The 26,134-nt window shown below is 38.8% G+C and overlaps 1 protein-coding gene across 1 annotated transcript in view; it reads right to left on the minus strand.

Annotated features, from left to right (window-relative positions):
* Positions 1–3,999: 3,999 nt before the first annotated feature.
* The window catches only part of LOC139959553 (alpha-N-acetyl-neuraminyl-2,3-beta-galactosyl-1,3-N-acetyl-galactosaminide alpha-2,6-sialyltransferase-like), a 28,135-nt gene continuing 6,000 nt past the window's right edge, over positions 4,000–26,134 (minus strand). Inside the window, exons 3-6 of the mRNA XM_071957266.1 lie at positions 11,933–12,068; positions 8,445–8,651; positions 6,548–6,655; positions 4,000–5,826 (exon numbers count right to left, since the gene is read on the minus strand). Coding sequence (XP_071813367.1) covers positions 5,640–5,826; positions 6,548–6,655; positions 8,445–8,651; positions 11,933–12,068 — 638 coding nt within the window. The 3' untranslated portion in view covers positions 4,000–5,639. The remainder of the gene's footprint in view (positions 5,827–6,547; positions 6,656–8,444; positions 8,652–11,932; positions 12,069–26,134) is intronic.

Genomic DNA, 26,134 nt, shown 5'->3' on the forward strand with positions numbered 1-26,134 from the left:
ACAAAAAAAAAAAAAAATTGCCATCTATTTTCCATAATAAGGAAAAATCAGATAGATAACAAAAGTGACAAAGATCATACACTATTTTTAGAAAATATAGCAAATTAAGATTAATTTTGTCAAATTTGCCTACAATCAATCTTCAAAGAGTTGAATAATAATCAAAATGAGGACAGAAAAAGGGTGTTAACTGCTGATCGAAAGCAAAACGGAATGCTTCCAATGTGTCAGTTTTCTGGCATTTGATTTATCTATGAAGTTTCGTATTTTATAAGATAAAACAAAGTTCTAGAAAAACAACTGTTTTCAACCGAAGAAAGATTTGAGGTTAGCCAACATCTTCCTTTAAAGGACAGTCTTTCAATCCCACCAATAAGGCACTTCTTAATACTGCTGGCACATTTACTGAAGCCTGCTGAATAAATAATGACACCTTTGGGATAACCTGTTAAAGTTTTTGCATCGGCCGTGAATCTTCAACAGGAAATAATTCAGAAACAAGGCGAGCTAAGTTTTCCTGCTCACGACGATGAAAACGTCCCAAATGCAATATTATCTAATACTGCCAAAGCAATTAATCTGTAACATTGTTCAAATGTCACAGAGCCATTAAGACATCATCAAAGAAAACACTGCCAACTAACCTGCAGCAAGGCTGAATAACAAACTTTACAGAGATTATCTCTATAAACTAGCAGTACCCTGATACAGGCAATCCCCTTTAACATCCAAACTATGACACAGGGCTCTAACTTAATAACATATAATAATCTACTATACTGTATGTTAAAGCTATCAATTATTAGATGTATTTCCATGTAATACTTCCAATTTCCGCCCATTCGATCAGACCAGTGTTCTGTCGTAATCACTATGAAGTTAGCTGACGTTAGACTGAGAGGAGGCCTCGACTGATCACAGGAAGGGGAAATGAAAAAAAAAAAAAATAGAAGAGAAAACAAATGCTGTTTTTATTTTAACTATCGAAGGGCATCGACAAAATCAGCTCATATAATTTTGGCAAGAAATTTTTGTGAGCTAGTGGAACGAAAAATGCCGAAAGACTTGAAGAACAAATTGCATATGATTTTTTCGGAATGTAAAGTAAGGGCTACTGCCCCTGACTTAAAACAGCAGCTTGAAATTCTTTGGCTTTCTTCTTTTAGATAGTAAGAGACACTGCTCTCGACTAATAAAATATATTCTTCAAAACAAAAAATATACTTCTCATTTTGTGTCTGGAAACGACATTTGACATCGAACAAGTCGGCTATAAATTTCTCACATTGTGAGGTAAACAGTATTGTCTGCTATAGTCTACTGTTAGTCTAATCTTTCCATAGGAAAATTTGTATGATGCCTTGATGGTGCTTTGAAAGTTACTCCACAGGTTTATCAAGTTTATTGCAAAAAATAACCCCCCAAAAATGTAAAACAATACTTCACACCAAAGCGCATGCACATATGAATTTATACAGGTCTAAAAGCAAATAACATTTGAACATAACCTCAACCACCAATATTAATTTTAAACCGTTCGAACATGGTCGTAACGTGAAAGACTGACTTTATGTTCATATATCCAATCTATGTGGATCCCACAGAATGCTATACAGCTGATGTATTGCTAACCTTCTATTGGTAGGTGTTGAAACAAGACTTCCTTATACTGATTACCAGTAATAGGTTCGATTCACTGTAAATGCCAAAAGGTGACTTACTCACACAGTTAATAATGACATGACTTGGAAGTAATAAGGCGAGTGAACCTCTCAATCTTATTAATCACTTACCGGCTTTGAGCACTGATAATTCACCTCAGTTACTTCATGCTACTTAGATTGACTTGGCTAACGCTCCATCATAATTCACAGTTATATGCATTAAGTGACAGAGCATTATGTAGGTGAATGGTCTAAAATATTTTAACATGAAGGCTTTTGTAATGGCAGCTACAAATGCATTTTGGGAACGGGACCCAGCGAGGGAGACTATTGAAATTATTTGGCAAATCTGGACAGATTGAACCTGTCATGTCACAGCAATGTTAGTACTGTTTAAAGTTTGGGGGGGGGGGTGGTAACTTTCAAATGTCATTTTCTCTCAACCTGTAAAACAGCTCTCAACCTGTAAAACAGATAACTACTGTGTAAATATAATGTCAAAGTATTCTTTCATTTAAATATTTTTCATGTTCCAGACTTTTCTTTCAATGCAGACTGTGATAGAAAGTAAAACACGCATGAAAAATAGGTAACTTTAATGGCAGAAAAATGCATTACTTTTGAAATATGTAATTTGATGAGGGCTTTAATAGAAGTGAGTTATATCTTCAGCTTTCAAACACTGTTAGACCCATGAAAAATTGAAAAAATTGTGTGTTTTAGAAAAATGAAGAAACCCCTATTAGAGGCAATAATTGTCAATGCTTATAACTACAACAGGCTCAAATAAATGAAGGCTTTACGATAGGCTAGTGCGCTATTGTACAACCTAACCATATGAAGCTAAAAATGAAGCCATTTGAGGCAGTACAAGACAAGTTTAGCAACAAAAAGAAATACTTGAATCGTTGCTGATTTCTAGAGAGTTAACACTCTGAACTGATTCACTGTATGGTGAATTTATGCAGAGGAAACACATTTTGGAAAAAAAAATAATCGTTCTCCTCTACGTGACAAAAGAGAAAAGAAGGGATTTTTAGTGAGTGACGAGACCCTGTACATAGTAAGAGACACTGCCCTCGACTAAAGATATATACACAAGGTGAATAGTTAAAGGGATAATTGCAACACGATATAATATGAGAGGTAATACCTCGAATAATATAACCACACTGTTAGACAGTAAAGTGGACCCTGAGTTAGTAAGAGACACTGCTCTTGACTTGATAACACAACGTGTTAAACAGACGACAACGTGAATGAAGCAGTACCTCAGAGGACGGGAGAGGGCACTCACACGGTGAGAGACACTACTCTCTAACTTAGACACTACTTGGCTTAGATAATAATCGTAAATATGAAGAAACGACATTTCGAACGAGGCACTACCTCGAATGATGGCAAAACAGACAGTAAGAGACATTGCTCTTGACTTGGATTACGACGAGGAGTTGAACAAACAAACATGTGAATGAGGTAATACCTCAAAACACGCCAAAGCAAACACAGAAACAGTACATGACACTCCTCTTGATACAATGAGAAGACTATGAACTTGAAAAGATAAAGTAAATGAGACTTTGATGAAGTATTTATAGAATAATGAAGAAATGTATACCTTACATTCTCCAGGAACTTGCTCATTATCTCTACATACTGTCAGATGGCAATTGGAATCTGATTTTAGAGTATCAGAAACTACTCTTGGTTAACAGCACAGTCATACATAATGCAAATAACTTTGCTTGAATTAATTTGTTCATGAACAGTCAAATGGCAAGAAGAGAAACTTAGAGTTGAAGAACATATTCTATTGCAGTACTTGAAGTTTTTTACTGTTATCTTGCAAACAGTTACAAGGTTGAAAGATATCGATCAAGGGTATTTCTTTCTGGAACTTCTAAGGAAGACATTTCCGGTATTACGTCTACCCTACAGTATATTGAACCCATATTTAATTTCAGTACAGAAGTGGTTGTTGTAAACCATCTGGAGTTACGTACTTATGCCAGATTTTGTTGTAAGCAACAATCGGATACTGTTGTATAAAAGGTAACACTCTCTATGATTTACAATGCACCCCTGCAGGAGGCAAACTTCAGAATACATTTATGGTTTACTGTTTATGCTGATGAAGAAGCTAGCCTCATTTTAGGTCCCAGTCTTTGTTTGCAAAGAAGGGAAGTGTTCAGCCAATCAGATTTAATCATAACATCTTTCTTATACGAGGAGGGACAGGAACGATTTTTGTCCCTGTTACGTCTATAAAACAATTCAATATCAAAATAAAATCTTATCAAAAGGATAGAGTTCTGGTTGAACTCATTTTTCAAGACGAGTCTGAATACAGTGGACATGAATATCCGGCAAAGATTCTATTTTTGTTTTTGCAACAATTACGCTGGTACATGAGACAAGTAAACTTATCGCTACAATTGGACATTCAATAAACTGTTGAGAGAAATGGAAGAAATTAAACTCCTTCATGTAACAATGCTGATATTTAAAAATTGTTTACGCATACAGAGCTAGAAAGTATGATATTTAGCTTTTCCATAGAAAAATGAAGACATTTATATGATCAAGAATATATAAATAATGAATCTCTCAAATGACTTGTTCCCATTTTTCTCTCTTTTTTTTCCATCATCATCCCCATGGGGGGTAAGTGATGGCATTACAGTTTTGGAGTTTTATTATGATGGCTTTACTGTTTATTAGTACTGTTCAAAAAACGAAGTAGGTTTCACTGAACCTCAAAACTGTATATGAACATATTTCCATGTTATTCTACCTATTCAAATTTTTTTATTTTCTTTTTACTTTCAGTTCTATAATCTCAAACTGTTTATGAAATTCACTTCACAGCCTTTTTGTGTAATATAGTGACCATTCGACAGGCTAGGTTTGCACCTTCAAAAAGTTGAGTTTCACCTTTTTTGTTCATCATTTAATTCACAGAGTTGAGTTTTTCCAAGAAATTCATGGGCACCACCTACATGTGAGTCTTAAGTACAAACTCTCCCACTTTTGGAATTGCAAATCTCTTAAAATAAAGAGTTTGCATGAACAGGTTAATTCCTCAGACTATATCTCACACACACGTGTGTAGAATTTCTTTACATTTCCCAATAATTGGAAAGCAAACCTCGCTGTTGCCTAATCTTGTTGTACTACTTCGTTTCCCCTTTATTCTCTGTATCCTGTATTGCAACATAGAATTTGTACATATACACCCACATGTTCAAATGTCCCTCGCGTAACTACTGACCAAAATGATTTTTCAACCTTTCTTTCATTTTACGTCAAACTGCTAATGAATGGAGTTATGTTTTAACATATGTTGTTACATTCATGTTATGTTGTTACATTCATGTTATGATGTAACATTCACATAATGATGTAACACACACATTATGATGTAACATTCATGTTATTATGTAACATTCATGTTATGATGTAACATTCTCTTTGTGATGTAACATTCATGTTATTATGTATCATTCATGTTATTATGTAACATTCATGTTATCATTCATATTATGATGTAATATTCATGTTATGATGTAACATTCATGTTATGATGTAACATTAATTAACCTATACTACAGTACATTCTAGTAAGAAGCTCTATTCAGCAAACACTCCCCCAAAACTTACTTAATTTATGAGTGACAATACTTACCTGTCTCCAGTCTACTGATGCACTTTCCAATCTACCTAACCTACTGAAATGGGTAACGATTTTAGCACTGCGCCCCCTAATCCCACATCCATGAAAGAACACGCTGGTCGACTTTCTGAATGATAGATTGGGGAGGGCGGGGAGGAGAAGGGTGAGGAGGAAGAGGGGAGGAGGAGAAATTGCAAATGTAGACTGGAGAGAGGAAAGAGAGCGATGATGTAAATTCCCTGTTCCTTCTCTTGCCCCCCCCCTCCCCCCCCTAGTGTACCCATATATCAGAATGATCTTGTTTAGGTCCAGAGCGGTTTTTTGACGGTGACCTTGCCTTCCTCCTGAAGGTCTTTGATCACCTCTCTCTCTTTAAATGGTCTGTTACTACCCATCTCTGCTAGTGCCTGGTAGACCTCACACTCTGTTAGGTCTTCTTTCCTCTGGTGGTAGTATTTGTAACTTGCCAGCTGACTTAATCTGGAATCCCTAGATTGAAAATTAAAATGGAGAGAAGAGGGAAAAATAAACAGTTAAAAGGAGGTACACTCCATGGAAAGATCAACACAAAGAGGATTGGGGTAGGAAGGGGTTCAGTTAGGGAGGGCACCAATTGGATCTGGTTATTACAAAGATTATACTAAAAAGGATACAACAACTTTTGTATCACTGCTAAGAAAGGAATTCTCATGGCTTGAATATGGGGGGGGGGGGGTTTGGGGGTCAAAGATAATAGGCTCACACATGCTACTGTATGAATGCTTGCAATGACCTGTGTGAAGGCAGACACACCTCAAAACACACAATTCATTAGTAATTTTGCTTCTTTTGTCTGTTTCCCACTAAAGTTGAACTATCACTTCAAACCTTGAAGAAAAAATATATATCTATTTAGAGCAATAAAGGCCTAAAAATTGAAAACATTGGCATGAAACTGCCATACTGTGCTCTATATACCAAGGACAGCAATAAACTTTTAAACAAACCTTGCTGCCAAGATTTCAAGTATGAAACTGTCCATCCATACATATATTAAATGAAAGACCAACCACTCAAGGTTCTTGCCCCGTTCCAAATATATAAAACGAAAACGCTTAACACAACAGCTGTATCCCTTCCTGAAGACAAATATTTCCAGAGGGACAGGAGTAAGTTTTAGATTAATTCTCACAAGCAGGGGGACAGGAGTAAGTTTTAGATTAATTCTCACAGGCAATATTCATTTGGTATAAAGCCATAAAGGTGACTCTCTTGGCAGACATCCATCATCAGGAGTACCGCATGAAAGGCACTTGAAAACTCCATCTCGACCTTCCTCCTGTAAAAATAAAGAAATAAGATCAACATCAGGAAGAGAGACATGATTCATACCTGTATCACATTCATGAAATCACATTACAGAAATCATAGTTTTAGATTGAGAAACAGTAACATTCTTAAATATATCCCCAACCCATCAAGTTCATCTCTAACACCTTAATTCCCAAAGCATCCTACGGAAATCTAGCAAGATGTAATTTACACTGTTAAGTACTTTTATTAAATATCCATATAATTCAGTTTGTAGACGTATATATAGGGATTCAATGGCATTTTGCAGCTCAATCTTTAAGTGTACAAAACTTAAAGGTCCCCAGTATTGGCCCTAAACTTTAGCATGCTTAAAAACTGCTAGAATTAGTTTCAAAAGCTACTTATCTTGAGGGCCTGATTGTCCTAATTACTGCAAACAAGCTCAAAGAAGTTTATAGAGCTAGAAAGGGATTTGAACCAGTGACCTCTAGGACCTTACAAGACCCAGGCTACAGGGATCACCACCAATGGTACAGCACTAGGCTTGTAAACCCAGAAGACTCTGGTTCGAATCCCAGAGGTCGCTGGTTCAAATCCCAATCTAGCCGAAAATTTCATTGCTCTTTTCCATTGTCTAAACTTTCCCAGATATTTTCAATTAATTCACTTCCTCATAATTATAACTATACATTCACAAGTCTTAACATAGAAGCTTAACTATCTCAGTGTGGATAAAGTACAGAGGAAGTAAAATAGCTTGTGAAAATTTGAGCTTGGGGTGACCACTATTTCACTTTGTAGCATACTTGGGTGCATTTATACTATATGAAATTTAATCCATCTCCTTGCTTTCATGCATGTGGATTTTTGTAACTCTCTCTCTACAAATTGCAACAATATACATGATTAATTGTAAAGGTTACTAAGCATTTTGTTATCCATGGTGAATGACCCATTAGGTTGACATGTTTGTGTTCTGAGAGTATTTTCGTTCATTAAATAATCATTAATCTCTTGTCTGCTCAGGATGGGAAGTACTTGTTTAACTGCACGTAAACAATCTCTGCTCGCTGCTGTGACCGATGTGTGAAGTTAATCATTTCCAGTGTTCAATACTTTTGCTTCAATCACTTAACATTTAAATTAGCATTAAATAACCACAGAGTGAGACTGAGTTCTTTCTGTTTGAGCAATTAGTCTTATGTACGACATTAAGTACATTTCTAGTCTTTCAGGTTGAAACTGAAACTGGGAAAAAAGAAAGGCACTTAAGGATCAATGCAAAGAACGTGTAACAACTTATAGGACAAAGTCCTAGGAAAATAGGAGAGTAGGTTTGTGTGAGATGTTTGTAGGTAAGAACTGCAGTACTAACCAAATAGTGGTGAACATTTTTTAAATTTTTGGAGTTGAGGGAATGAAGACAGGTTAAACGAGGATGGGCAATCATGGAACCCATATTTCACAGTATAATGATCATCAGGGATGACAGAGTACTTCGTAGGGTCCCCAAATTTGAATTATGGCTGCCTAAAGGACCCTTTGTACTTTAACATCATTCTTAGTAGCAAATTACTAGAAATTACGTTTTCCTATTTATTCAGGTAATTTATACACATCTGGTCAAGCCCCCCCATCCTTCCCTGCCCTCCTACCTCTCCCATATCCACCCCCTTCAAAAAAAAAAAGACTGTATACATTCCACACTTTGACAATCTTTTTGCCTTGGTTAAAACCTGCATAAGTGATGCGGCTATATACACTAAGTTACATTCTGAATAGAATTCAAACGGTTTGCTGTATCGTTAATTTACCTTTTGATATTTGTGTGTAGCTCAAATAAACTATTGGCTGCCATCTCAAACCCATCGGTCATTCTATACACGGCCATATCCGGGTACGAACTGGAAATATTGAAGATCACCTTTGGGGCTAAACCCAACGAGAAGATGTGTTCAGATCCATAGAAAACCAGAGTCTCATTCTGAAGCAGCTCTCTCTTCACATCAAGTTCAGAAATGCTAAAAGACAAAGAGAAAAAAGAAAAAAAAAGGAACTTGTAAGTTGACCCCAAATTTTTAATACCAGGATGAAAAGATAGAGGACCTGCTTCATTTGAAAATGATGCATAATTGTGTATAGCATATATATGGTTTTAGTTTGTGGTGATTTTGTTTTTTTGTTGTAAAACGTGTTTGCTGTACACATGGTATGAATATATTTGTACAGTAAACATCCATCTAGATCAGCTACAGCAGTGGCATATAACTTGTACGTGACGATAATTCAAACACGTTCAAATTTTGAAATAATTTCATCATTTTATCCAACGACACCATCTCATCTTTCAATTATATCTGATTACTAATTTACTACCTATGTCAACAATTTTGTAAAAAAAAGATTTATATCGTAAATGTCAGCAAATCTCTGTTAGTGTGTTTAAAGTATTGCAACCACAATGGATGGACCAAACATGTCAGTCATACATTTATAAACCCTATTTGTCTGAACCGTTAGACTAATTGGAATTTTAGCAAATTTTGGTACAAATCTTCTCCCAAAAATCAGATCTCCTTTAGCACGACCCAGACGCCCCATGCATGCTAAAGTTTAATAAATAAGAAAAACTGTTATCACATTTGATTTCCCTCATAGCAATGAAATAATGTCACATAAAGCCTTGTGGTTTACCTCAAACAGAATGTGGTCCTTCAAAACCCCCATGCTCATAAAGTGAGGTGGGCGCCTATGGGTATGAACACCTCTGGCGACTACATTGAGATAAAATAAGGATCGCTGTGTTGGGACAGTCCACTCTAAGCAGGGAGTCCATAACAACTCCCTGCTCCAATGATGTTGAAATTACCTCGGGCAACAGAATTATCTATGAAGTACTGTACCATTGAAGTATTATATTTCCATCTACACTGTGTAAGGGGCAAGTTTTAACATTTAACATTACCGCCAGGGCTGTATTTTGAGGTTTGGACTTAATTAGTTAGAAATAGAAAAAGCCCTTCCATTACAGTTGGCCTCGTTTCCCATCAGGTGTCTGAAGAAGAAGGTCATCTCCACACTGAGGGGAGCATTCTACTGATTAGATCATTCTCAACCCCTAATTAACATGGAGATGGATTGTTCTCAGTGAATCTGGCATTTAAAGGTCATCACTATTGCTCCTAAATTCGCTAGAAATTCAGATAACACTCATGCACCAATTATCAAATTTCATCGAGGAGTTTAATACAGTTAATAGCATACTGTAGGTACTGTATCCGCACTAAGACATTAATCGTCTATACTTTAATTAATTTACACTTCTTGAAAACTTCTAGCAAATTTTAGCATTGCAAAAATTTGGGGCCAATGTCCAATGACCTTTAAAGACATTTATTTATAACTTATTTCAACAGACTTTGGCTACTTTCAGCAAATGTGACAACTTGATTACAGTTCATCTGGATTGTCCATAATCATTGTACAGTACATGCTAGAAAATCAAACAATGGTCACCCCCAAAAAATATTGAAATTGAAGGATTTATCGAATTAATTGCTACCAAGCACTTTCTATAAATCCCTCCTCCACAACCTTTCCTACCCCATCCCCAGTGGGATTGAGAGATACTATAGGTCAGGCCTTGGGTCTGTAGTCCCCTCATCCCTCCCTCTCTGGTTAGGCCCCTCCCATTTCCCAACAAAAGAGAACATCAAATAGTTAGTGTCCTGTATAAATTTGACCCAAAAGAGGTCCTTCAGATGAAATTATGTGCATCAAGGTACCATTTGCTTATGACATACAGTAGAGTTTGAAAAAAGGTTGGAGTTCACTCAAACCCTGAATTTCACATAAATTCCAAAAAATTCCTGCTTCTACAAGTCAACACAAAGTTCACCATGAAAAAGCAACAACCTATCCTGAGTCTTTGCATTCAGCTGGTAGAGGTCAGTCAAACCATGGAGTTAGAAAGAGTCTCTTCTAACTCCATGGTCAAACAAAAAATAAATTCAAATTGTCATGAGTGACAAGCCTCACCAGGTGTTGGCATTTGTTGTCAGGCTTCCCATTTTCACCTTGGGACAAACCTGAAGGCTACAGCTGTTGTGAAAATTTGATAAGTCTGTAGGTAAATTCACCTTTATCCCAAAGCTACCCTTTTTAATGGTCCCCCCACCACCCATCCTGCACCCTCCTTTTAACCTTCTGCAATCTGTATTGGCATAATGAATTAGAGCAAGCTTTTCCATGATACCTTAACCTGTTTACTTGTTTTTGTTTGTTTGTTTGTTATTGTTTACCACCGAAAGTTTTGGTATTTTTCTATGTTTCATGTGCAAACGCAAGACTAAGCCGGAAAGATACTAAATGCTATAAATACTGTACATGTATAGCTTTTAACTTAATGCAAACAGGATATTACACCTGATCAATCTTGTATAAAACCATATGTAAAATAAAATGATTAAATGATTGCTACTTTTGAAATCAAAGAGCCATTGATATCGACATTTCCCCAAAATCATTAACATAAATATACACAAGTCTGTATGTTTAGGCTTTTCTTCCATTTTATACCCACTTTAATTGTATTAAAACAAAGCAAACCCACCCTGCCTGCCGGAGCAGCTGTAATGAATAACAAGTGCTATATGTTTGAACAAATAACACATGTTTACTAAAACGTATCATACTTTCAAATGTTGCATGTTGACTTATAATAGGTACCTACTGTACAGTAAACTGTGAATATGGCTCACAAGATTGATGAGTTTACAGTATGAATATTCATGACTGATTGAATTGTAAATTTTTAACAAAGATTTAATCTAGAAAGGGCAATAGTACTCTATCTCTGACGTGTTTATCATTTTAAAATACAACAAAACTGTTAGCAAACTGCTTATCAACTAAAGAGCCTATGTAAGAGAATTTGTTAAAGTAAGAGAATGTGTTAAAGCCAAAGTATGATACTCAGGCCCACTTACTTTTACACATTGTTTATCATTGTTTACTTTTCGAAACCCTGTGGAATGTGACAGTGGAATGTGGCAGTGTTTGGCTACAACTGTGTGACAGATCCAAGTGGAGTTAACACCATAAATCACCACACCAAGCACACTAAAGATGCCCTTTCAATGATAAATAAGGAAAGCAGACAGTTTGTTAATATTTTGCCTAACACATGCAACCGTGCAGCTAACTTTAGATGTTGTCATTGTCGAGGACAGGCACCAGGGTAAAAGATTAGTGATTGCAACGTTCACTGTGCTAATGTAGTATAACCTTTGTACATGGTTACCTGTTAGGAGCCACCACTCGTACAGAGGTCTTCTCACCGACGTCATCTTCGTGGCCTGATGTGGGATCAGCATCTAGTCGAAAAACCCCATCGTAGCTGTCGATGACACTCCCCAGGCTGCTGTTGGCCATGACACCTACAGCAAGTGAAACAAACAGTGTGGTACAAATTTATGCAGAATATTTTAAACACAATGATTAATTGATAAATTTTAACATACATATAAATATGTTGTCAAAGTAATGTCAAATTCGTGCAGACAATAAATAATGAAATATGCAATTTAAATTCTTTCATCAAAGTTGTCAGCCATCCATTCAACCTTTAATTCTGGTGACTAAAAAAGTGAAACTTAAATTGAAAGAGAAAAATATTCCACACTGCTAGTTGAACATCCCATCTAAATGTCGGGACCAAAAACTTCTGAAGATATATGGTTGATTGAATCATGGAGGTAAAACAGTTTTACCTCCATGATTGAATGTAAACTACAACATCTGACTTGCTAAACCTTCAACTACTCCAGGAATGTGTGTGACAGTAGAGGATCTGTGCCATAATCTGGGCAAATGCTCTGCAGAAGCTTAATTTTAGGAGTAGGCCATTATAATCTTCTTGTCGATTTATCCTTGAAACCATCAATGCATAATTTGGAATACATGTTGAAGTTGTCAATTACATTTCTCTGTACATAGAATTTCACTAAAATGTATAGATCTGTTTTTACAAATACAATATTCTATTCCTATGTGGATAATAAATGATTCACATATTAGAAAGGCAAAAAAAAACATTTTCAGCCAAAAAGCCCTAAAGACATCATCGATTCTGCTGTTGCCAGATGCATATTTATGAAATATCACAAAATTTGACCAATTCAAACCTTTGCAATATAGTACAACATGCTATGTACAGCATGACAATGCGATTTTTATGCACAGAGATTCAGAAAATGTTCACAAATTTTGCTATAGCTCAGTAAACTGCAGCTACCAGAAAATCCTTTGAATGTACTGTTTACGAGTATGTTACATGCTGCCAGAGATGAGCTGTGACAGCTGTACCAAGAATTACAGTCTTCATGTACTGTAAGGGGACTGCATGGGGTTGAGCGTGTACAGAAGGTCAAGTTGCTTAGGTTTTTGTGCCCACTGGCTCCCACATCCGGTGCCTTTTAATGATTACGTACTTTACCAAAAATAAGAAGCCTTAATTGCAAATTGCTTGCACTCTGGTATGTACACTAGAAAACCATGGCAACCCTTTCTATCAAATATGGATTTCAGATGTTAGAAGGTTGTTATATCAAGATCAGTGTTAACTCCTGCCCAATGCCCTACTTTAATACAGTACAGTATATCATACATGTGATACATAAGGTCCCCGGTTCCCTGGTCCCCGGTTCGAGTCACTCCAAGATTAATGTATGTCGTCCAGTTACAGAGTTGTTGACAATTAACAATTCATAATCATGGACGTTAAATATGAATGTAAGAGACTGACTTCGGTCAGCTTGCGGCTTTGATAAGCCAATGAGGCTTCTTCACGAGTTCCTGCTTGCAGGAGGATCTAATATACATACATACATACTGTGATGTAAATTTATGTAGAAAACTGGCAATACTACAGTTTTCAAGGCTTTCAGGCAACTGGTTGTGGACAAAAATCTTTGCTGGATATACTGGCCAGCTCCATATCACTTTACAGGATAAATACTGTAACCTTTAGATAGGGCTCAAACCCTATATGTGTATATGGTATACTGTAGGTCAAGCTAAAACTTATTAATACAAAGGACTTTCTTCCTGTGTGTCAAAATCATCCTTGAAAATCTGTTATCATAGGAGGAAGTTAATATTAAATTTCAAATAAAATTAATTGAATTTTTATTGATTTAGAGCAGGCTATAGACAAGCAAATAGTTGATTGAAAAGATGGTTAAAAAAAATTGTTCAAGGATGATAGTGTGAACTTTGAGCAAAGGCATCCATGTATGCTACGTATGTAGCACTTCAAAATGATCATCAGCTCTTATATTGTTGCATATTGGTATGGGATGTACCAGTAATTAGCAAAATTTTGCAAACTAATGCAACTACATAATGTACTATGGTATAGGGTAAAGCACTAGATTTTGCTGGCCCCCATAAAAGGTGAAAATTACTAATTTTTTGTTCATGAGTTTTGCAGAGTTGATAGGCTAGTGGTACATTATTTTGCAATATCATTTGTGGGGGAGAACAAAGGTTATGATATATCCAAGGGCGGCGGAACCGGGGGGCACAGGGGGCACGTGCCCCCCCACTTTTCCTTAGATTAAAAATGTGCCCTTTTTCTACATAAAAATTGAGGTGTCTCAAGTTAGCAAGAGGCCAGGGAACCAGAATGAACACTCGGGAAGGGCCGTTTCCGGCCATCTGAGGGGTTTGTAAAACCAAAAAGTTTTCTAGTACGCTCCGCGCCAACCGATGGTGGCACTCCGCTCAGATAGTGGTGCATAGAACTTTGCAAATCCTGGCTACACCCCTGACTTTTAATGAATTTCTGTGGGTCAAACTCAAAGCTATTTCGAATGGAAAAAAAATCGTTATGATATTAACAAGAAATAAACTCTTTGGAAGATTACTACATTAGCAACTAGCATGGTTTCACCTCATTTTGTCTCAAAAGAAAACTTGTTCCTTATTTCCCAATTTGCACATTGTATGTTGCAGTGCTAGTATGCATATTTTCCTTGAGGGAGGGGGGGGGGCGTTGATGTAGTGATTTGTATACGCAAATAAGGTAATACAATAAGAGTAATAAAGGGTACTAAATGTAAGGCTGCATCAGTCCAATCGAATTTCTGCAAAGTGCCCTTTGATGTCTGTGCCCCCTCAGATTTAAAAGTGCTTCCGCCGCCCTTGGATATATCCCCTGCATATTAACCTGGGAAAATCTCATATCGCAACAATGCTACCCGGGCAACGCTATCCCAATTACAGTAGCTCTGCAATATTACAAGGAACCTGACTAAATCAGCTAAAAGTATAGTATTAATGTAAGAATTAGTCAGGACTGTCTCCTTCACTGTATTTTATAAAGACGATCTGATTACAGCCTACAGTACAAGTAGTGACACCTATTGTAGAGTTTCCTAGACTTGTGTACTGCTGTTATTAAGAATCCTGTGTTGACCTAAGTTTTATTATAAATAACTGATCTCTGCTATGTCAGTAGATCAAGACCTTGCAACAGATACTTCCTCTTTCATAGATTTGTTCACCCGCTAAGAGTAATGTTACATCTGCAAATTCAAGATATTGTGTAATTAATGCTTATATACAGTAAAGTAATTCCTTGTATCGGTATCATTGCTAAACATGATCACCTCTGACTACACCATGCATCCCTTGCAATTACCAGATACTGTAATACTATTTGTACATTAATTGATAGTTGAGAGTTAAATGCCAAGGTTTGTTGTTTAGTACCATCAGTTTTGAAGCAAATTCCATCACAAATTGTTGCGGGAGTGTAAATTATACCAAACTACAAACTTGAATAGATTATCTCCCTAGCAACTTATCTATGACTTTGACAACAACCTTCTTTTACAATATTATTGTTGCTTCAATACATTCATTCCATGAAGTCTATTCACATGATCTACAAACAGGCTTGCTTGAAAGGTTTATTTTTAGACATCTTATCCATTGTCATTGTACTGCGTAGTGTATATATAGTACAGCAGATGAAGAGAGAGAATGAGACAGCATAATAAAGGCTGTGTGAAGGTCTCAGAGAGGATGTCTTAATATGCAATTACACTAAAGCTTGAGGACTCTCAATGTTTTACTACATAAGAGACTGCAACACAACAAGCTACTGTATGTAACAATTGCACCAGTGTGGATGGGCAAGTACAGTACTTAGGAATGATAACATTAATGAACAATCTTGTTACATACTCTGGTGAAGGAGGATAGACAAGGGGGAGTTATATCACTTGGTAATGAAAAAATAAGATGGTGTTACAAAAGCTGTCAATGCAGCATATATTCTATCGTCCCCCACTCAAATCACATACATGTGTAATGAGCTGCATGTTGTAGCTGTTAGAATGTCCACCCTGCAACTATCACATTCCCGGATCAAAACCCATCAGGAACAAGATTCTCTTTGTCAAATGAAAATTCAAAGTTGCTAATGTACTGTACTGTGTTGTTGAGCAGAATCTTCGGGTGGGATGGGGGACAGGAGGGGGATGGGAGGTTTGGGAGGGGGATGGGTGGTTTGGGAGGGGGTATGAGGGGAATGGGAGGGGGTGGGAGGGGAATGAGATGGGGTTAAAAAGGGATGGGAGGGGATTCACAGCTTGTTCCATTGCTGAAATGAAATGTTGCAGATTAGTTGCATAATTTCAGTGACTGCTTTCAGTTTGTGCAATAATCTGAGATGTCATTTATCAGTATAAATACAGCCTGCAGCTACAGTACATCTGCAACTGCTTTAAGTAATCTGTAAAACTGAAATGATTAGGCCATGAGAATGAAAGTTTCAGATTTGTATCCACCTCCTGCATGCTTCAAAACATCCCGCCAAAAAAACCGCTGTAAAAGGGTATGCACATTTATGTACATAATACATGCATGGGGTAATACTGTAAACAGGCTCCATTTCCTGTTTATTGCTGGCTTTACAGTTTATCCTTTTACTTAAAATATTCCATCAGAACAGAAGTTCATTGTCTCTTCTGCAGTTTTTGTACATAAATTTAGTGTCCATTAGCATGTGGGTTGCCTCTTTACTACAGGACTCCCCTGTTCTTAGAAAAGTTGGCACCAGCATTGCTGTGGTCAGAGTTTTTCTGGTAGCAACTCCAATCAGGAGATCTTTTAAGGATGGTTTATAGAAAGTTACTTTACTGATTGGGTACTGTATCTTTACTCCAATTTGGCCCCTCCCTTTAGTTAGACAAAGAAAATGCTGGGTATGCCATGTGGCTCCAGAGCACCTTAACCCCCCAAGCCATGAGGACATAGGATTTAGTATTGTAGGAGAATTAGATACAAAGTTAAAGTTTTTATATCATATACCTGAATCTGTTCCTGCTGAATGAATTTCAATTATATACACTCAAGAAGCCTACTGTAACTGTAAAATACAAATTAATTGTTAACCTCATCGTTCCTGTTACCGGTCACCATTGGAATCTTCTAGAAGCCTAGCTCTCGGCTATTCCCGGAACTCTTCCACACTATACTATTCACTTTCCATTGCCATCTCATGGAAGGATCTTTAACCATTCTTTCTGGAAAACACTAACTTTACTTTGCTTTTATTTACTGCCCGCCATTGATGTCCCTTTGGAACTTTGTTTAATATATTTTGCCTGGATTCTATTCTATTTTCCTGGATTCTACTCTATCTTGTCTGGATTCAACTCTACCTTGACAGCCTGCAGAACAATCTATTTCCCTTCGGTCGACCCTTTGGACTTTAATTAATTTTACATTCTGTGCCTTTATATTGTCTAAGGATTTGTTGTGTTGTGTCGTGTGTGTGTGTGTATGCAAAGTGGCCACCGGTGAGCAACCAAACTGTAAGTTAAACCATTCCTTTATTTTCTATTAGACTGGACCCCGCTTTTCAATACTCTCCTACCCAAGTAAGAATAACTTTTCCAATATTCATATTCATATTTCATATATTGGACTCTTCAGTTACATATATGAGTCTCACTGTTATATCTATTGTTTCAATACAATTCTCTCTATAGTATATATACTTAGCCAGCTACACACTGTTTCTTTGTCATTTTTGAAGTGTTCATCTGTCTTCATACTGGTGAGACACTAGTTATTAAACCTCCAGTCAACCCAAAGGGAGTAACATCCCTTACATATTTTTGGTAGTACGAGTGGGGTTTTCGAGGTTTTGAGGGTGAATCTAAGTTCAGAATCCTTCTCAATTCTGCAGTGTGTGGCTGACTAAGTGGTGTATTTGACCTTATAGAATCCAGGGTCAACTAAGTTATTCAAGTTGGTTTCACTGGCAGTATTTTTATTGCTATTCTCTCAGTAATTTCTTGGAATTTCAGTCTCAGTATATCTTGTGGTATTTCAGGTGTATCATTGACAGGCAGACATTTTAAAGTGTGTATTCATTGTTAGCAGTGTCATTAGAATTACAGTACTTCTCTTCATTACTGCATTATTGTATTAAGCCTGATAGACCTGACAGTTCCAAGTTATACTCCAACCATGTCTCTCCCAAGTAATAATGTGTCTCCTCAACCAGACTCTGCCCAATCAGGTGGCTCTCCATTTCCTCCTATTGCTTATGCATACATCCCCATAGATCATAGAATACCGATATTTGTAGGCACTCCCACCAGTGCTAACGACCCTACAATTAGTGACTGGGCATCAAGTTTACGAGCGGCTCTAAAGGCTTGGAAGACCCCATTAGATCAACAAGTAGAGCTAACTTTAAGATATTTGGGTGGGGTAGCCAAGAGAGAGGTTCTGGTGTTGGAACCATGCCAAAGGTCGTCAGTAGAACAGATCATTACCTACTTAAAAAATATATATGGGGACAAAACACCACGAGTCACCCTCATGGGACAGTTCTATGCCAGGCAGCAGCGGCATGGAGAAAAGATTAGACAGTATGCCCTACACCTCCAGGAATTACTACAAAGGGTAGAAACAAATTACCCTGGAACGCTGCTTGGCAAGGATAAGGTCTTAAGAGATAGATTTGTGGAGGGCTTGGTGAGCCACGCCCTGAAGACAGACCTGAGGAAGGAATTAAGGAAGAAAGCAGGGTTGACGTTCTCCGAAATCCGGGATGAGGCCCTCGAACTAGAAGGGGAAATGGGGGCAGAGATGAATGCCACAAATGTAGACGTAATAGGGGCTACCAATCAACAGGTCCAAGGACAGCCGTCCGAGCTGCAAAAATGGCAGCAGACAATGGAGGCTGCCTTCCTAACCATGCAAAAACAGATGAGCGAGCTGCAAGCTACCCTCACTCAGCCTCGCTCATGGCAAAACAGGGGTACGACATACGGCCCACGCCCCACCGACCGCTTCACTAACGATGGGAAGCCCATATGCAGAATCTGTCACTTTCCAGGGCATATTGGTCGCAACTGCAGGCAAGGAAGGACAGAAACAGGGAGAGTTCCTCGAGCCCCTGCCAGTGGGCAACATCAAGGTACTGGGTCCCCAAACTAGTCTGGTCCACTGTTGGGAGTCAAACAGTGGATAAGGACCGTATAGACCCAGGCTCAAACCAAAGACTACAAACAGAACAGTCCAGAATAGTAGGTGACTACATGCTCCTTGATATAGCCATTGAAGGTATCCCTGCCACTTCATTAATCGACACTGGCTCGCAAGTCACCACTCTCTCAGAAAAATTTTTCAAACAACATCTGATGGACCAAGGAGTAACTGTGGGCCCCATAACCTGGCTAAAGCTAACTGCAGCTAATGGATTAGATGTACCCTTCTCTGGTTGTGTGGAGGTGAATCTGAATATTTCTGGCATTACCATCCACACCGTAGCACTCTTGGTCCCCAGGGAACCTCTCCCAGGTGTTCCATGTCTCCTGGGAATGAATACCATTCGGCAATGTAATAGAGAGCTGTTTCAAAGCCAAGATCCTGCTTTCCGACAACAGTTTATTCAGAATCCCCATCATGCAGTGCTGCTTCAAGTAATACAGCAAGTGAGGGATAGTGTCGACCAAGACCCAGAGGGCAGAGTAGGGAAGGTTGTTGTACCCAGGGGTAGGAGTGTAGTAGTAAAAGCCCGCAGTGAGACTCTAGTGGAGGGGTTTTGTATATTAGATGAAGAAATTACCTGCGACCGAATACTGTTAGAGTCACCTCCAGATCAGCAAAACCACTTACCGAAAGGCCTGTGGGTAGCTAAATCTCTGAGTCGTATAGATAACCATACGACCCAGGTCAGGATTATGAATACGGGGACTGAAGATATCTACTTGCGGAAGGGCACCCCGTTGGGATTTCTGTACAAGGTGAATATGCTGCCGTCCGGGCCCACTCTAGACCTACAACAGACGGGACCAAACACTCTCCAGGTGGGAATTATGGAACAGCAGGCTACCCTGTCAGAAGATATCCCCCCTGAAAGTGACTTTTTGTCTAAAGTACATGTTGAAGCAGAAAACCTTACTTCAGACCAGCAGAACAAACTACAGCAGTTTCTGAAAAAACACCAGGAGGTGTTTTCTAAACATGACAACGACTACGGTTGTACCACTACTGTCACCCATACTATTCCCACAGGAGATGAAGCCCCCTCCCGAGAAAGACACAGAATGATCCCCCCAAAATTATACCAAGAGGTAAAATCACAGCTACAAGCCATGCTGGAGAACGGTGTAGTTCGTGAGAGCTACAGCCCATGGGCAGCACCAATAGTCCTTGTGAAAAAGAAAGATGGATCTCTTCGTTTCTGTGTAGACTATCGCCGCCTCAACGACAAAACTCGAAAAGATGCCTATCCCCTCCCAAGAATTGAGGAATCCCTGAACGCTCTGGGTAAGGCCAAATTATTTTCGACACTTGACCTGGCTAGTGGCTACTGGCAAGTTGCAATGAATCCCGACGACAGATCCAAGACGGCCTTTACCACGCCAATGGGGTTGTACGAATTTAACCGCATGCCCTTCGGGTTGTGCAATGCACCAGCAACATTCCAGAGGTTAATGGAGGGTTGTCTTGGGGATCTCAATTACGAATCCGTCTTGCTGTATTTAGATGATATTATAGTATTTTCACCAGATTTCGATTCACACCTTGATCGACTGGGGGTTGTATTAAGAAGGTTACATCAACATGGTTTGAAGGCCAAACCTTCCAAGTGCCATCTTTTCCAGTCTTCGGTAAATTACTTAGGGCATATTGTCTCAGCAGAGGGGATTGGAACAGACCCTGACAAATGTAAGGCAGTAAAGGAATGGCCCACCCCAATTACAGTCAAGGATGTTAGGTGCTTTCTGGGCCTAGCTGGTTTCTACCGTCGGTTTATCAAAGACTTTTCAAAGATAGCAACACCCTTGTATCAATTGACTAGGGTACCAAAGAAGGGTGCCTCGAAAGCTCCCAAACAGACATTTGAGTGGACACCATCCTGCGAAGCAGCGTTTCAAACTATCAAGGCCCATCTCTTATCGCCACCAATTCTGGCTTATGCCGACCATAACCTGCCCTTCCGATTATATACAGACGCTAGCAATATGGGATTAGGGGCAGTCTTAACCCAACTACAAGAGGGACAAGAAAGAGTTATTGCTTATGCTAGTCGTAGTCTACGGGACTCAGAGAAGAACGACCAGAATTACAGTGCCTTTAAGCTTGAATTCTTGGCCGTAACCTGGGCTGTTACACAAAAGTTTAAAGACTACCTTTTGGGCTCAGAATTCACAATCTACACAGATCACAACCCGCTGGTATACCTATCTACTGCAAACCTGGGTGCTGTAGAGCAACGCTGGGCAGCTAGATTAGCAAACTATAGATTCACGGTAGTTTACAAGCCTGGAAAGCTGAACACGAATGCTGATGCATTATCCAGAATGCCTGGTCAACCAACAACACCTGCAGACGGAAATTATGACAGTGACGGTGATGTTTATCCATCCTTCCATCTGCAGCAGAATGCCACCACATTGCCTTCCTCCACTGAGCAAGGGAAGTGGGGCATGGACACTCTACCAGGCCACTCCATAGAGGAGCTGAGGGAACAACAGCATTCCGATCCAGACATCCAAGAAATCATTGATTACTTAAAATTACCTGAAAGACCACCCCTGGAAGGAAAGTCCGAAACCTTGAGATTGCTACTAATGCAATGGAATGCACTTAAGATTGTTGATGGCTGTCTGTATAGGGTGATATCAAGTGGGCCCCAGCTAGAGTCCTTGAGACAATTTGTTGTACCCAAGGGCATGAGGAGAGAAATTCTTCAAAACTTGCATGACCAAGCCGGTCACTTTGGGATAGCTCGGACCCTTGCAATGATAAAACAGAGATTTTACTGGCCCAACCTAGAGCGCGATGTGAAGCAACACTGTGAGAATTGTACCCGTTGCAGTCTGGCGAAGCCACCCACCAACAATGTCAGAGCCCCACTAAAGAGTATTCGAACCTCTGCCCCTCTCGAGCTTGTTGCAGTAGATTTTCTCAAGTTGGATCGATCATCTGATGGTTATGAAAATGTCCTGGTGATAACGGACCACTTCTCAAAATTTTCCCAAGCTATACCAACCAGAGACCAAACTGCGGTCACCACTGCAAGGGCCCTATGGCAACACTTTTTCATAAGGTACGGATGTCCTGCCCGAATACTTTCAGATCAGGGAGCCAACTTTGAATCCTGTCTCATCTCTGAGCTTTGTCAGTTGTATAATGTACAAAAGAGCAGAACCACGCCCTACCATCCACAAGGGAATGGTCAGTGTGAGCGGTTTAACCGTACACTCCTCAACATGATAAGGTCGTTAAGTGACGAGCAAAAGAAATATTGGCCAGCCTACCTGCCTGAACTTACATACCTGTACAACAACACACCCCATTCCTCCACTGGCTACGCTCCCTTTTATCTGATGTTTGGCCGCCATGGCAGACTGCCGATCGATTTAATAGTAAAAACAGATGACCATCAGGAGACAGAAATTTCTACAGAATGGGTACAGAACCACTGGCAAAGACTGCACCAGGCACATAGGCAGGCGAAGGCAGAGTGTCAACGAGCTGCTGACAAGCAGAAGAAATATTATGACCGTAAGGCGAGAACAATGCCCCTGTCCAGAGGAGAAAGAGTTCTCATTAAGAAGAGGAACAGAAGAGGTCTTCGTAAGACTGATGACTTCTGGCAAGCAGTACCCCATATAGTAGTTGACCAACCAAACCCAGATATACCAGTTTACAAAGTGAAACCAGAACATGGTGATGGTAAAGAGAAGATGCTGCATCGTAATGCCCTGAAACCCTGCATGGTTACTGTTGATTACGACACCTGGGAAGAACCCAACGAACAGTTGGACGATCACGGAACGAGACAGGCAGCCCTTGGTGTCTACCCGGCTGATGTGACCCCAGTGATCCAGCTTCCTGTAATCCAGTCCCAACCCTCGTCATTACAAACTAACCCACCTGCAGTAGAACAAAGTATGCCAGTTTTGCCAAACAGACCTGAGAGAGAACTCGAGAACAGTGCTATTGCCCGAGAGATCACCACGTCAGAACCACCAGTTACCTCTCCCTTGTGTTCTCCTGTCCCAAGTATTGCCCCTCAAACAGAGAGACATTCCCCACCTATTTTAAGACGTTCTATAAGAATTCGAGGGATTCCCCCTGAAGAACCCCAGGGCGTTCAAATTATTCAGTGCCCTAATTTACAGCCAGTTGTTATAACTATGTCATGGTTGGAGGCAGGCCTTGAGACTGCCAGGTCTACAGATTATTTTAAGCATTTACTCAAGTAATCATCAGTTTGAGGTATGTTTATTAGTTTCATTTTCAGTTTATCCACTGGGATACGTAAAGTGCTAGATGGACTAGATGTCCTTTGTACAAGTCTGTTATTGTTTTTATTTTATTGCCTTGGTTGTCAATAACAAAGTAACTTAGCTATATTCTAAGTAAGGACGCACAGTCTATGTATTGGCAATTAGGAAGCTTCAGACAGGAGCAAGGTATCAAGCATATTTCTATTCGTATTTGTATTTTTCGCCTGGACAAGATTTCGAGTTGAAATTCTTTAGGTCTCACTGCCTTATGTGTAGTATTGCTGTTGTAATTTTAAGGTTGTTATATGTTTCTTTTCTTTGTTGTTGTTTAGTGTACCTCTGTAGTATCACAAGTTTTTAGTTGGCAGTGTAAGCCAACTCAAAGCAGGGTGGGATGTAAACAGGCTCCATTTCCTGTTTATTGCTGGCTTTACAGTTTATCCTTTTACTTAAAATATTCCATCAGAACAGAAGTTCATTGTCTCTTCTGCAGTTTTTGTACATAAATTTAGTGTCCATTAGCATGTGGGTTGCCTCTTTACTACAGGACTCCCCTGTTCTTAGAAAAGTTGGCACCAGCATTGCTGTGGTCAGAGTTTTTCTGGTAGCAACTCCAATCAGGAGATCTTTTAAGGATGGTTTATAGAAAGTTACTTTACTGATTGGGTACTGTATCTTTACTCCAATTTGGCCCCTCCCTTTAGTTAGACAAAGAAAATGCTGGGTATGCCATGTGGCTCCAGAGCACCTTAACCCCCCAAGCCATGAGGACATAGGATTTAGTATTGTAGGAGAATTAGATACAAAGTTAAAGTTTTTATATCATATACCTGAATCTGTTCCTGCTGAATGAATTTCAATTATATACACTCAAGAAGCCTACTGTAACTGTAAAATACAAATTAATTGTTAACCTCATCGTTCCTGTTACCGGTCACCATTGGAATCTTCTAGAAGCCTAGCTCTCGGCTATTCCCGGAACTCTTCCACACTATACTATTCACTTTCCATTGCCATCTCATGGAAGGATCTTTAACCATTCTTTCTGGAAAACACTAACTTTACTTTGCTTTTATTTACTGCCCGCCATTGATGTCCCTTTGGAACTTTGTTTAATATATTTTGCCTGGATTCTATTCTATTTTCCTGGATTCTACTCTATCTTGTCTGGATTCAACTCTACCTTGACAGCCTGCAGAACAATCTATTTCCCTTCGGTCGACCCTTTGGACTTTAATTAATTTTACATTCTGTGCCTTTATATTGTCTAAGGATTTGTTGTGTTGTGTCGTGTGTGTGTGTGTATGCAAAGTGGCCACCGGTGAGCAACCAAACTGTAAGTTAAACCATTCCTTTATTTTCTATTAGACTGGACCCCGCTTTTCAATACTCTCCTACCCAAGTAAGAATAACTTTTCCAATATTCATATTCATATTTCATATATTGGACTCTTCAGTTACATATATGAGTCTCACTGTTATATCTATTGTTTCAATACAATTCTCTCTATAGTATATATACTTAGCCAGCTACACACTGTTTCTTTGTCATTTTTGAAGTGTTCATCTGTCTTCATACTGGTGAGACACTAGTTATTAAACCTCCAGTCAACCCAAAGGGAGTAACATCCCTTACAATACTACCAACAAGCTTCGATCTTCACTAGTAGTTAACTATATACATGTCTGTAGATTGGAATTAAATAATGGAAGTAGTTCACTATCTGGAATAAATGATGAATTTAATGAAAAAAAACCTCAGAATGCTGTTTGAAAATATCCGGACGCATATCTAAAACATTCATTCTGATGGTGTGATATAATAATTCCAACTGTGTGATGCATTGTTAACTTCTAAATTTACACATTTATGATCAAGTGATATCACCAAGATAATTCAATGTGATTTGACTTGATAGTAAACGGTGATACTTCTGCATGCATACAAGTGAATAGGCTATTGTACAGAATAACCATACATTCCAATGTCTTTTCTTTTAACACTAAGAATGAGCTGTGTAATAAGCTGGAAGTTATAACAATGTGTCTATTTTAACTTATAATCTGCAATTGTTTTGCTTCTTTTTTGTCTTTTTTTTTTAAGGGGGGAGAGCCAGGGTTTTTTTTCAACTTTTATTTCATACTTTACAAAAACTACACACCTTTGTGCAAGAAAGTTAAAAATTTCACATTGTCATACATCATTCCTGTTCTTTGTTTATCATAGTTAAACTATACATGTACTCAATACAGAGTGTGGTACTGTAGATTGTGCTAAGACGATAACTGAACATTATTAGAGCATACTGTAACTCTATATTTCTTAGCTGTTTCAGGGTATTGTTCTCCACAGAGATCTCTGGTTGGGTTTGTGTCCCATTCAAAGCTGTTTACGTACATTTTTTAATACTCAGCAATGGTATTTGATTTCATACTAAAAGATCAAACAAAGCACACACAGGTACAGTAAGTCTGTAAATTTAATTAGCATTGCCGGCGTTAGATTCATATCTTTACATTTTGGTAAGAAATTACAGTAAATGTCCCTCCCTCCACCCCCATCCCATTCCACTGCCTCTGAGTACAATCCTGAAAATAATTTTGAAAAGTCCTAGAAGGATGCAGTAGTCACCACAGACACTCTATTTGAGGGTCGTGTCAGCCATGTACAA

This window comes from Apostichopus japonicus, chromosome 19 (assembly GCF_037975245.1).
Source record: "Apostichopus japonicus isolate 1M-3 chromosome 19, ASM3797524v1, whole genome shotgun sequence".
NCBI lineage: Eukaryota > Metazoa > Echinodermata > Holothuroidea > Aspidochirotida > Stichopodidae > Apostichopus > Apostichopus japonicus.